Genomic DNA, 12,203 nt, shown 5'->3' with positions numbered 1-12,203 from the left:
GGGCTAATGCAGTAGTAGAGGGATCAGGCCAAGATTGCTTTGTTACAACATTAATGTTTGCAGATCTTAAAAGATATTGCTATGTACGGCCAATGTTTTAGATATTTTGTCAGCTGTGTGGAGCACTGGTTGCGTGCCTTTCAGGTAGCTAAGGTACTTGTTTGTATGATTGACAGAAAATTGAAACGTTTCGCTTTTTGTTTTTGCCACCAACTCACCAGAGAGCCAAAGGAGGGATGGACCAAAGGTTCACCTGAAAGGGAGCCAAGGACCGCAGGAGAGTTCATCAGAGCAGCCAAGGACCAGAGAGGCAACTGAACAGAGAGGTTCACTTTTACTTTAGTTTTACTTCATTCCATTTTGAATTTTTGCTGTAAGCTGAAACTATTGAACCGGAGTACAATTAGGAAGGACAGGACTTGTGAGCAGGGACACTTGAGGGGGTTTTATTTACCAGCTCACTGACTGCCAATGGCCATGCTAATTCCTATGGACAATCCCACCCGCTACCTGAAGAGTAAGAGTATTCCTAAGAAAGTCTAACTTTTGAACTGCCTGGGATTTCTTATGTACATTGGTAGGTAGTGACTTTACCTGGGTGGTGTTCTCAGTGAAACAGAAAATAGTAAAGGAAAGATGTGTAGCTCAAACTTACAAGTAACATTCTGGAAACTAAATTGGGGATAGCAGAAGAGCTGCCATTTCAGAAACTGAAAATAAGCCTTTTGGTAGACCCTTATCTTACCACTGGGTGCATTCCCATCGTAAATGCAGTCCAATGGCAAAAAACATCTAGTATTCTAGTCAAACCCTGCTGAGTGCACCATATTCGATAGACATGTTGGTAATTAAAACTTGTGAGTGAGGATTTAGAGGACTCTCTGGCTATGATATGATATTTTATTTGTTTTCTACTCATACACAAGTGTTTCAGGGCACGACAAGGCCCATTGAGATTTAGAACACGCAGACACGCAGGGGGAGGGAAGTGGGGAAAGTGCAAGACAGAGGAGAAAAGTGCAAAGTGCTGAGCAAAGGGTACAACAGTACAAAAGGTAGTGCAGCCAGCAAGGTGGCAAGTGCAGGTTTTGAGTGCAGACAAGAGGTGTCTGGTAGTGCAGGTAAGGGGTCTGTAGGGTAACAGATACAGACCCAAGTGTAGGTGCTGCCAGGGGCAGTGCAGGTGAGTGGCTGGGTGGGCATGGACCTGGGCCCGAAAGCAGTGGGAAAACCAGGTGCATTATGCCAAAGCAGACAGATCAGTAGGGCAGAGGTGGAGAGAAGGTAGAAGCAACGGGGAAGGTCTTGAGGTGCTTCCAGAACCAGAGATGGTTCTCCTCAGGTTTCAGAGTGGCAGGGAGGCTGTTCCAGAGGGAGGCCCGTGCTGAGGAAAGAGATCTGCCACCAACTCGTTGCTTGGAGAAGCGACTGACCCTGAGGGAGTTGGAGGTGGCGGAGAGAAGAGCTCGAGTGGGAAGGTATTTACGAAGGGAGAGTTGAAGATATTTTGGACTCGGGCCCAGGAAGCCCTGTGGACAATGCAAAGGGTCTTGAATTTAATCCTTGCAGCCACTGGGAGCCAATGAAGAGATTTCAGGGCAGGAGAGATATGACCCCAGTGCTTGAGGCCAAGGACAAGTCTCACACAAACAGGATTGTGGAACTCAAAATGTTAACTTTACTGGTATTAGTCTATGCACATCAGATAAATTAATTGGATAACAGTTAAATAATAAATGGAACTATATCAATATGCAATTTCTTAACTCTCATATATACATTGTTTTCAACTGGACTATATACTACATCGGCATAATAGATTTCCTGAAATTCAGTTATGGATTTGTTTTGGTGCCACCCCAAGATTTCCTGTGGCCTCATCAGGCCACCCCAATAAAACATTTCTGGGGGCGCCACTGGTTGTGGGACCTTCCATCCTTCTCGTCACAGTATGTGTGGAGCCCTCCCCCGTAATGGCGCGTGCTGTCTGCTATTTCAAGCATGCCTTCATTGGAGCGTCTGTATTAATAATGTTCTTTATCCAGTGCTGTCAAGGGAGGGTAATTGAAGCAGCTTTATCTAAACGCCTCGGGCATCTTCCGCCAAATTGCTTTTTGCAGACTTTTGATAAATCAGTTCACTCATAAAGCAGGCCTCGTCTACATCACCCAGCATGCATCGGGCGTGTCTGTGTCACCTGCTGGCCAGTATAGGATTCCGGTCCCGAGATTTTGGGTCTCTACCTCGCATCCGCAGCCAATACCCTGAGGGATGTATATCCGAGTGCAAGGCCAGCTTAGGATGAAATGCGGAGTCTGCAAACAGGAAAGTGGGCGGGCACATTGAGCAGGCAGAAGAGTCAGAGTGTGGTGGGGATGTTATTAAAAGACCAGGGCCCAAATTGCAGAAAGGTTGAGGGTGCACGATGCAATTCTTGCACCAGTGCAAAATTGCACCATTGCAAAAATGCACAGAAGCAGTACGTATTTGCTCTGGTGCAATCTTTCGCACTGGTGCAAATAGTGCACTGCCTTGGCACAAAGGTTCTGCAACATGCCCTCTACCCAGAAAGGTTGTGCCGGCACATTGCAGTTATGGTGCCGGATTTTTTTGCACTCATCCAGTAAGAAGTTTGAATAATTCTGAGATCAGAATCCATGGCCGATGTAACAGACATGTAGCGTGGTGGTTGCCGGGTGAAGTCTGATGGTAAAGGCATTTCTCTGGGCTTCGCTCAGTGATGTCACAGGAGCCTGACTTCATTGCATGTCAAGTAACCCTATAGGCTGGGAAGTGGTTCTGGTCTCAGAGGGAGTGGTTGGTTCATGTGGGAGGAAGGAAAAGAGGGAGCGAGAACTTGGAATCAGAGAAAAACTTTGATCAAAGAAAAACCTTATAGAGTGGACAGTAAAGAAAAGCCATACAAAAAGAGGTTTAGGGTGGAGAGTACAGAAAAGCCATACAGAGAGAGGTAGGGCAGAGAGTACAGAAAAGCCATTCAGAGAAAGGTTTAGGGCAGACAGCAAAGAAAAGTCATACAGAGAAAGGTTTAGGGTGGAGAGTACAGAAAAGCCATACAGAGAGAGGTAGGGCGGAGAGTACAGAAAAGCCATTCAGAGAAAGGTTTAGGGCGGACAGCAAAGAAAAGTCATACAGAGAAAGGTTTAGGGCGGAGAGTACAGAAAAGCCGTACAGAGAGAGGTTTAGGGCAAAGCGTACAGAAAAGCCATACAGAGAAAGGTTTAGGGCGGAGAGTACAGACAAGCCATACATAAAAGATATAGGGCAGACAGCAAAGAAAAGCCATACAGAGAAAGGTTTATGGCGGACAGCAAAGAAAAGGCATACAGAGAAAGGTTTAGGGTGGAGAGTACAGACAAGCCATTCAGGTTTAGGGCGGCCGGCAAAGAAAAGTCATACAGGGAGAGGTTTAGGGCGGACAAGAAAGAAAAGCCATACATAGAAGATTTAGGGCATAAAATGAAGCCAAGTGACAATGACACATAATTGAGATTAGGGAAAGAAAAAGAAACTGGAGGAGAAATACATACACTGTACCAAGGAAAGAGAGAAAAGGGGTGCATGTAGTGGAATACTGAACAAAAAGAAATGAGGGTAAAAAATGGAGGCTAATTGGTTGGAAAAGTCGTGGAGCGATGAATGTGGTATGCAAGACTGCACATTCTCTTCAATGTCACCAAGTCTGGATTTGTTCTCTCTTTACAGGCGCCTCGCCCTGGCTCTTCTCTGATGGCCCTCTTGAGCAGAGTGGGACCGCCTCCAAATGGGTCCACACCCGTCCAGTGCGGCCAGGAGAACTTCACGGCTCAAAGCCTGCCGCACCCGCACAGCTACTATGCGCTCTTCTACTGCCTCCTTATCTTCGCCATCGTCTTCGGGAACGTGCTGGTCTGCCTGGCCGTCCTGAGGGAGCGATCCTTGCAGACCACCACCAACTACCTGGTGGTGAGCCTGGCAGTGGCGGACCTGCTCGTGGCCACGATGGTCATGCCCTGGGTGGTCTACCTGGAGGTAAGTCTTGGCCTAGTGGGCACTCAGATCCTCAATGTAGTAGAGCCGTGCAACACCCACAAAGGTGCAGCTAAAGCTGTTCCAACTATGGCTACCACAGATGTCTGTGGCAGTATGTGTTTCACTTTATTTGGGCTTCCCAATGGAACGCACCACTTTGTTTAGGGGGTCCGGAATGAATTGACCTACCAGTTTACAGCTCTTAGCGTGTGCTTAGCATGATTATGTTATCACCTCTTTCCCTTTAGGATATTCCGGCAAATTCCATCGTATATAACAGGTACGCAACATGTAGCTCTCCAGATCTTCTGGATTACGACTACTGTTACCCCTCACTATTTTGACTGTACCTGCCAGGCTGGATGGGAGTTGTAGTTCAAAGCATCTGGCAAGCCAAGGGTTGCACACACCTGGTATATAGCAATGCTGCCTAGAAGGCGATCTATGTGATCACTGCGACCCCCATAAATGAAAATGCTGACTTTTTTTTAAACCCCCTTTACACCACATACATATGCGGGGAGAGACCCCATACCTCCCCCCATATTACTATTATATCACATACCCCGCCACATATATCTATGTGGTGTAAGGGGGTCTAACAAAAAATGTCAGAATTTCGGCCGTCGGAATTATGAGGGCGACATTTTGGGCCATTACCCCTAGAAGGCATACACTATTCATTTGTCGCCTCATCACATATTTCAACATCTCATGATGCAATGCCGTCGTACTGGTGACCTGAGCTCTTGGGAGTGGCAGGACTCTACAATGACGGATGCTTATAGCCAGGTGGCCTCCATGATCAGGATGCTTACAGTCACATGGCTGTAGGCTCAGAGAGGGTCAAACCTGGCACATAAGGTGGATGCATTATGGCAAAATGAAATAGGAAGTAGGGTAATATGATTCTGAATTATTATAATTAGTTATCTATAACTCGCTTAATACCCAGAGGTTTCTAAGCTCGGACCCGGAGATCGATCCTGTGTTGCTCCATGTTGTCTTGTTTCCAAGGCTGGCACGTGCCATCCTCCCGAGGCCAAAATAACACAATGCAATGAATGTACAACATGCCACAACTTGCTGCAGTGAAACAAATTCATCAAAAATGTGTTGGGACTCCCCAGAAGCACCCCTACTATGCCCATTTTTCTAGAGGTCGATGTCCAGCGAATTGGGCCATTATGTAAGTCAAAACCCTTACTCTACTGGGCATAGGTATGGTCTTCTCCTGGACTTATTGCGTATCGACTGGCCCTCAAAGATTTTGTATCGCAGGAGGGAGGTCGATCCTTACCCTGGATGAAATATTTTAAGGGTGCTTGTGAGTGCTTGTCAGAGCCCAACTGATCAGCCAGAGCGTAAAAACAAGGATCAGAGAAGCCCTCATGTACAGTGAAGTTAGTGGAATTCTCGTTGACATCGAAAGCAGCGGAATCGTACCAAAATGTCACCCACACAATTACGACGGCCGAAAATGGTGACATTTTTTGTGACCCCCCTTTACATAACATATATATGTGGGGGGGTATAGAATAGAATATTAATATGGGGGGTGTTGCGCAGGAGTATCTCCCCGCATATATATGTGGTGTAAAGGGGTTAAAGAAAAGGAGGCATTTTCGGCCATCGCAATAATCACATAGATCCAAAGCAACAAGTGCGGAAGGAAATACTGGGACCCTTGGATATGAAAGCTACCTGGATGTTGTCTCACCAACATTGACCAGGTCTTTAGACCTCAAGCTCCGGTTTGGCATGTTACCCCTGTTGGAATAATTGTACAAATGGAACTGTGATTATTCCCAAAAATACCCCCTATGTGGAAAAGACACTGAGAAGGTACTGCACCATTCCATTAGGAAGAGACATCTTGAGATATTTTCAGGTGCAGAGCAACCAGAACTGCTAATGATGCTCCAGCACCTTGCGTTCACTCAAAACATGACCTAGTGGTGCACTTAGGTGTAAACTACTTGCCGGGTGCACGGAGGGCAATATTACGCTTGCCCTAACTACCTAACTCTGTCATCAGCACAACAATGGGGGCGAACATTGGGTGTTTCCTTGTTAAAACTGTTCCCTTGTAACCATGAGTTTACCATCTCACCAGATTTGTACTACCATTGGGTTTCTAATTTTTAAAACATTTTTTATAGCACTGTTCATTTTCTGAGCCAGCACCCTAGAGACTATGGAGGTCATTCTGAATATGGAGGTACCGGGTCCGGGTTCCCTGAATGTGGAAATACAGGGCCATTCCGACCTTGGAGGGCTCGGTATTTCCCCATTTAGGGAACCCAGACCCTGTTCATCCCCCTTCCCATTCGAGCCCCCATAGGGCTCAATGGGAACGGGGAGCAAGCTAACAACGGGCCTTTTAATGACGGGCCCATTGTTAGCATGCTGGACCACTCGCGGGACCCACTAAGTGCGCCTGGTTTTACCAGACGTCCTTAACGAGTCCCGTGAGCGGACCTTGTAATGAGGCAGTAGGGGTTTAACGGGGCCGGCAGCTCTACCGGCCCCGTTAACCCCCTACCGCCAGGGTTGCACTATCCCGCTATATATTATTTTTTACAATTATTTTTATATGCTGCGACTATGCGAAACGCACCTTGCAAATTGCCTTGATAATGGATGTGAAATTGATGGTTTGTGATTGTGGCTTGTGTCTTCTGATTGCCTTTATGATCTGAGGACTGAAATTAAGCTAAACTGACTGATTGGAACTGGAACACAGGAAGGCCTTTTTCGCAGAGGGAAAATCAATAGTCCTTATGAAAGAGTTGTTTACTAGAAGTTTATGAGGTTTAGAGAGCAATATATATATATTTTTTACAGGCGACGATTGTCAGCAGTTCAATAGTTGGTGCTTAGGTTTCAGCAAATAGTGTCCAAATAATAAGTTACACCTTAGATAGTCTTGATTTGGCATACTTTGTCATATGGATAGTGATCCTTTACAGTGAATATTTTATATACAATAATTATTTCCCAATTGAAATGGGTACACTCGTTACTGATCACGGGAAGATGAAGGGCTGTGTCAATCTCACCAGGATTCAATATTACGGCCTGCAGATCATACACAAATCTCCGCAGTGAGCACGTCACCAACAGAGCTACCTTGCCAGCGTGGTGACGCAATGAGGTACTTTTTTAGTGGTGCTTTAACAGTGGTGCTTTGTTATTGCACATGGGAGGCAAAAGAAAAACAGGATCCTTGGTTTGAAAATGAATGCAGTGCTGGAATTTGTTTTGTGCCGTTGTCTGTGCCTTTTCAAGGCAGTGCAGACCAGTATACAGACTGCTGCACATTTCCCCCCAATTATCATGTTGATTAAAAATGGATAAATAAGGTCTGCTAAACATGAATACAATGGCCTTGATGCATGCAGTGAAGCTTGGTGCTGTTGATGAATCCTGTATTCAATCCGGCACACACCCAAGGCACGCCCAGCGTGTAGTGCACAACCAAAACCCTTATTTATTTTATCTATATGTTCAATATTCTGAACGATATACCACTCAAATCACACCCTTCTCCTGGACCCTCCCCGGTCACACTGAACCAGGAATTGGGCTAGTTTGCAAAGGTAAATATTTATTTATGTATTTAGAATTTTAATCACAATACATTTTAAAAGGTATACAACAATCACCCATGGGGTGACAGAACACTGAATAGTATCTTTAATACACTAGGAATCAAGTACTGAGCACAAAAACAAATGCAGCACAGAAAAGAATATGTTTGAGTTGGTTTGGTATAGATTACACTATGGTTAAAGGTTCCCCCTGCAACACCGCTCAATCCCCCAATAGGCAATTAAATAGATGTGAGGAGAGAGCAGGTATTCAGGAATAGCACATAGCAAACAGAATATCACTCCCACCTTCCCCCTTCAAACACAAGAGAAAAACTGAATTGACTTTTCAGCTGTCAGAATGGCTTTGAAATTGTCTTTGGAATTGGCTGGGCAAAAACACCAAATGTGGTCAAAAATACTTAAATTGTCATAAATTCCTATGGGAGCCGCTTTGAACAGTTGCACACAATCACAAGCAATGATTTTGTAAAAAGAAAACATTTAAAATCTCAAAGTCCAAGTGGGAAGCAATTTAAAGCTATTTCAGCTATTTCACACGTGCAAAAAAACCTTTCAGGATTTCAATTTGCGGCAAACTTTTCCTTGCGCGATATTCGCTATAACGGTTATTAAATTTATTAAATTGGACCATCAGTTCTGGTCATGGATTGTATCTGGTCTAGAAAGAACAGCACATCAGGCACGGGATTGGATCAGCTAGGCCGGTCAGCGGATTTTGCACAGGATCTGCCCTTCTTGTTTGTGGATATTTCAATCAGCTGGATAGCGAGTTCCTCAAGCAAGCCTTGTGGTAGCAAGCCAGAGAATTTTTTCTAGATACTAATTCAAAAGGCATTCTCACACCACAGCGCTTCACTGTGTGGCAAGAATAAGTTTAAAGATTTTAGGCCTCACAGAAAGTCAATAGTGCTGTACTGCTTGCAAGAGTTTTGGCATCTGGATCTGGAAGGATGTTAAAGCTGGATGTAGAATGCTGGGTCAGAGTGCTTCGCCGGAATCAGGAAAGTGAGTGAATCAGTGAGCCCCTATGTGTTGTCAGACTGTCCCTATTTATCCTTTCAAATGACATCACACAAGGGGTGTATGGGCCGGCTTAACTAAGCTTGCCCCTGTGAGCTGGGATTGGATCAAATCCTCATCTCCACCTTGCCACTGATTCATTGGATCAAGGCCGGATGATGTCACATTTATGGTTTAGCTTTACAGTCCTCAGAAACCTCCCTTTAGCTACTAGTGTCAAAATCAGATTTGATCCGAAATCCATATTTCTACATTGGTCACTTCTACAAAAATCACACACACGGATTCCATATTTTATGTAGCATCTGCTCCTCAAAATCCCACAGCTGTTGGATCTTGTTTCCCTTTTCTAGAGAATTTTGTTCTTTTCACCATGAACAAAATTATCAAACATTCTGCAACTTTCCACAACTGTGTGTATTTACAATAGGGATATGTGTGTAAAGTTTCACGATTCTAGTATTAACACAGTTCACATAAACCCACATATATTGCCCATATATTGCCATTCCTGTCCAGAACATGTTACACGGTTCTGCCGCCTCTTGAAACATGCAGTCAAAAATTAGACTAACAGATATGTCCTTGGTATATTTTTCATCACTTTGAATCAAAAGTTATGAGTCTTTACAGATTGTTCATTGTTCATGCTTAACAGCAAATTGTCCACCCCTTTGTCTCTCCTTGCAGTCCCAGAGTGACCCCCTCCCTTGGGGATTTCCTTGCAGGAGCAGTTTACGACCCCTTTCACACCTCCGTTTCCTGGGCTGAAACTCTGTCATTGTTCAGTCTCTTTCTGTAGATAAATGTCTGGGCTAACCCCCAATTAGCATCTCCCAGTGAGTTTCTGCTGAGAGGAAGGAGAACCTGTTTTTCAACTTCTGGCAGCTTAGCCAGGCTAATTTAGTCTTAATTTCTTCAAGTCCAGCAGAAACCAAACTTGTTGCATCAAACATAAATACACTACTTTCTGAGCTTTAAATCTGCGGGATCAAAAACACAACTAAGATCTGTATTCCTTTTAGCAACAATCCTTTATGTTGGCTAATCCGGCAGAATTTTAATATAAATACTTTGAAGTTTCCTCAGGAGCTCATTCTGACAGCTCTTATTCACAGGTAGCCCAGGGTACTGCACATAGATTTTGACAGGGGCTGTCTGTTTACAGGCAATCCAGTTTTTATGAAGAATTGTTTTGCTCTTCACATTTAGGACTTTGTATGTTCACAATGCTACATTATATTGCATGAATTTTAGCACCAAACAAGATTTTAATGTTGAGGAGTGTTGTGTACAGGCATTTTGGAGTTTTTAGCAACAAAGCAAATATGATTTTCAGGCAAATTATTGAGTTTCATTTGCAAAGTGCTGCTTCTCTCTCTACACTCTGTTTGCTGGTCATGGAGCCCACTGGCACATTTTCTGCAGTGTGTGCTCTATCCCACCACATATGCATCATGGGTGGCAGGTTGTGCATCCATCTTTTTGTGTGTTGCAAAATGCGATTTGTGTAGGTTTTTGGCGAGCACAAGAGTTTTGCTGCCATGGTTACTGTTTCTTGCGCCATAACTATCAGAGTGATGCCGTATGGCACAGAGGAGTGGGTCAATACATCCCACACTACCAGACATACTGGCACCAGTAGTGTGGATTCGGACCAGACAGTCCCAACTCTCTTCCTGGGCACTAGCACACGCGACATGCAGGAGTACGCGAAACATGCGGTTTTCGCAGGAGGCTGCATTCAGATTCCCTGCACAAAACAGTTGACTACACAAGCAAGGTCCCCCATCCAAGGGGCAAAGCTGAAGCAAAATCTTGTGAATGCTGCAAAACCCACAAAGAATTGGTGTCCATGCGTTTTCACGCCAACAACCCATTTTACTTAACTGCCAGGCTATTACGCACGTCTATGCAAAAAGGATGAGCCATCAGAGAAGATGCAAAAAGGATGAGCATACTCGTGCTTGGCACTTAAACGTCTGGTTATTGTAGCATGTCCACAAAGTTGGCACAAACCAAGCTTCACGTGCTTGCCTTTGGTGTGAAATTGAGCATCTGTTATTGGCTCCTGTTAACAGCAGCTGCTGAGTCCAAGACTTAAAGGTTCCTTGGACCTTGTCCCCTTTGGTATGGTTTGCACTTCCTGAAAAAATGGATGTTTCCAGGACATTCATGTTTATTTTAAGTTACAGAGGTGGGTCTGTGTCCTGGATGATTCTTAACCATATCTTCTAATTCATTCTCCACTTTTTTGCTACTTTCATGTGCTAACTCTTTTGGTATTTTTTATTGGAATATTTTTTGTAATTTCCTTTTTTGAGTGGGTGTTTGTCTCATTAATTAAATGCCCTTTCATTCGCAGTAGCATGTGCAATATGGGGCACTTTTGCTTACACATATTTTGTGAAATCATGCACATACTTTTGCCAGTTTTGGATAGATGAATTTTCGCCAGGTGAACTTTTAATGAAATGCACACTGTGGAAAAAGTCTACAAATATACAAAATACAATGTCACGTTGACGTCCCCATGACTACGGGGGCGGGAGGGGTGGGGAGCACGAGGAGGAAAGGGAAGTGACGGAGGGAGGGGGGCAGGATGAGAAGGGTAGTTGGGAGTTGTTTATGAATAAAGATGGACGTGTATCCTGAGCTCTGTGTCCGTGCCTCATTGCTGCGACATGCGCTTTGCTCCGCGCGAGGCCACAACAATGGCGATGAGGAGGGCGACGGCGTGAGCGGAGCGGCCCTCTTGGTGAGTGCACCGCGCTCCGCCCACAACGACCCCACACCAGTGACTGAGTGCTTGAAGGCGCGGCTCCTCCCGGCTGGCCCCTGCACCTGGCCCAGGCCGCTGCGGTGAATACGGGCAGTGGAAGCCCCGCCCGCAACAGGTCTTGAACGCAGCAGGGGAACACGGCATCAAACGTTCGCCCGGCGCACCCGTGCCTCCAGCAGTGGAACACTGTGCAATGCACAGCAGGCCAGCCGCCCGGCACGCACGTGTTCTCCGTAAGAAGAGCCCCGACAGCTCCAGGCCTGGAGGGAAGAGAAGTCGCACACGCAAAGCACGTGGACTTCACAGAGAGGGACGACTCTCCAGGAACTGCTCAATTGTACGGTACAGCACGTGTGCTCACCCCAAGAAAAGCACAGGCAGGGGCCCAGGGCTAAGCCCCACAGCACAGAGTGCTGTGATCAGCAGGAGGGGGTGGACCTCCGGATGGTGCTCGTGCCTCACTAGGCGGCCATCCAGCATCGGTGAGAAGGGGAATTACATCCCACTGGGAACACTCTCATCCAGGCCCCGCGAACACAGTGGATGGTGCTCGTGCCCCAGCGGCGGCCATCTGAAGGAGGACAACGGACGTCACAGATCCAGTGAAAGCACTTTAATCTTGACAGAATGTCAGGCCAAGATGACAGTCAAGGAGCGCAGGCTCAAGGAAATGGGCCCCCAGCGCCAACAGCACCTACCCAAGATCACATACCATACCAGTTACCGGACACATTAGCAGCTCAAATGCCAGG

General features: G+C 45.7%; 1 protein-coding gene across 1 annotated transcript in view; it reads left to right on the top strand.

Moving 5' to 3' along the window:
* Positions 1–218: 218 nt before the first annotated feature.
* Positions 219–12,203, top strand: part of DRD3 (dopamine receptor D3) — a 1,457,150-nt gene continuing 1,445,165 nt past the window's right edge. Inside the window, exons 1-2 of the mRNA XM_069635897.1 lie at positions 219–326; positions 3,727–4,032. Of these exons, the coding sequence (XP_069491998.1) occupies positions 3,751–4,032 (282 nt within the window). The 5' untranslated portion in view covers positions 219–326; positions 3,727–3,750. The remainder of the gene's footprint in view (positions 327–3,726; positions 4,033–12,203) is intronic.

Source organism: Ambystoma mexicanum, chromosome 7p (assembly GCF_040938575.1).
Source record: "Ambystoma mexicanum isolate Mex_15411 chromosome 7p, UKY_AmexF1_1, whole genome shotgun sequence".
Taxonomy (NCBI): Eukaryota; Metazoa; Chordata; class Amphibia; order Caudata; family Ambystomatidae; genus Ambystoma; species Ambystoma mexicanum.
The sequence above is the reverse complement of the archived record's forward strand: the minus strand, read 5'-3'. Positions and strand labels throughout refer to the sequence as shown.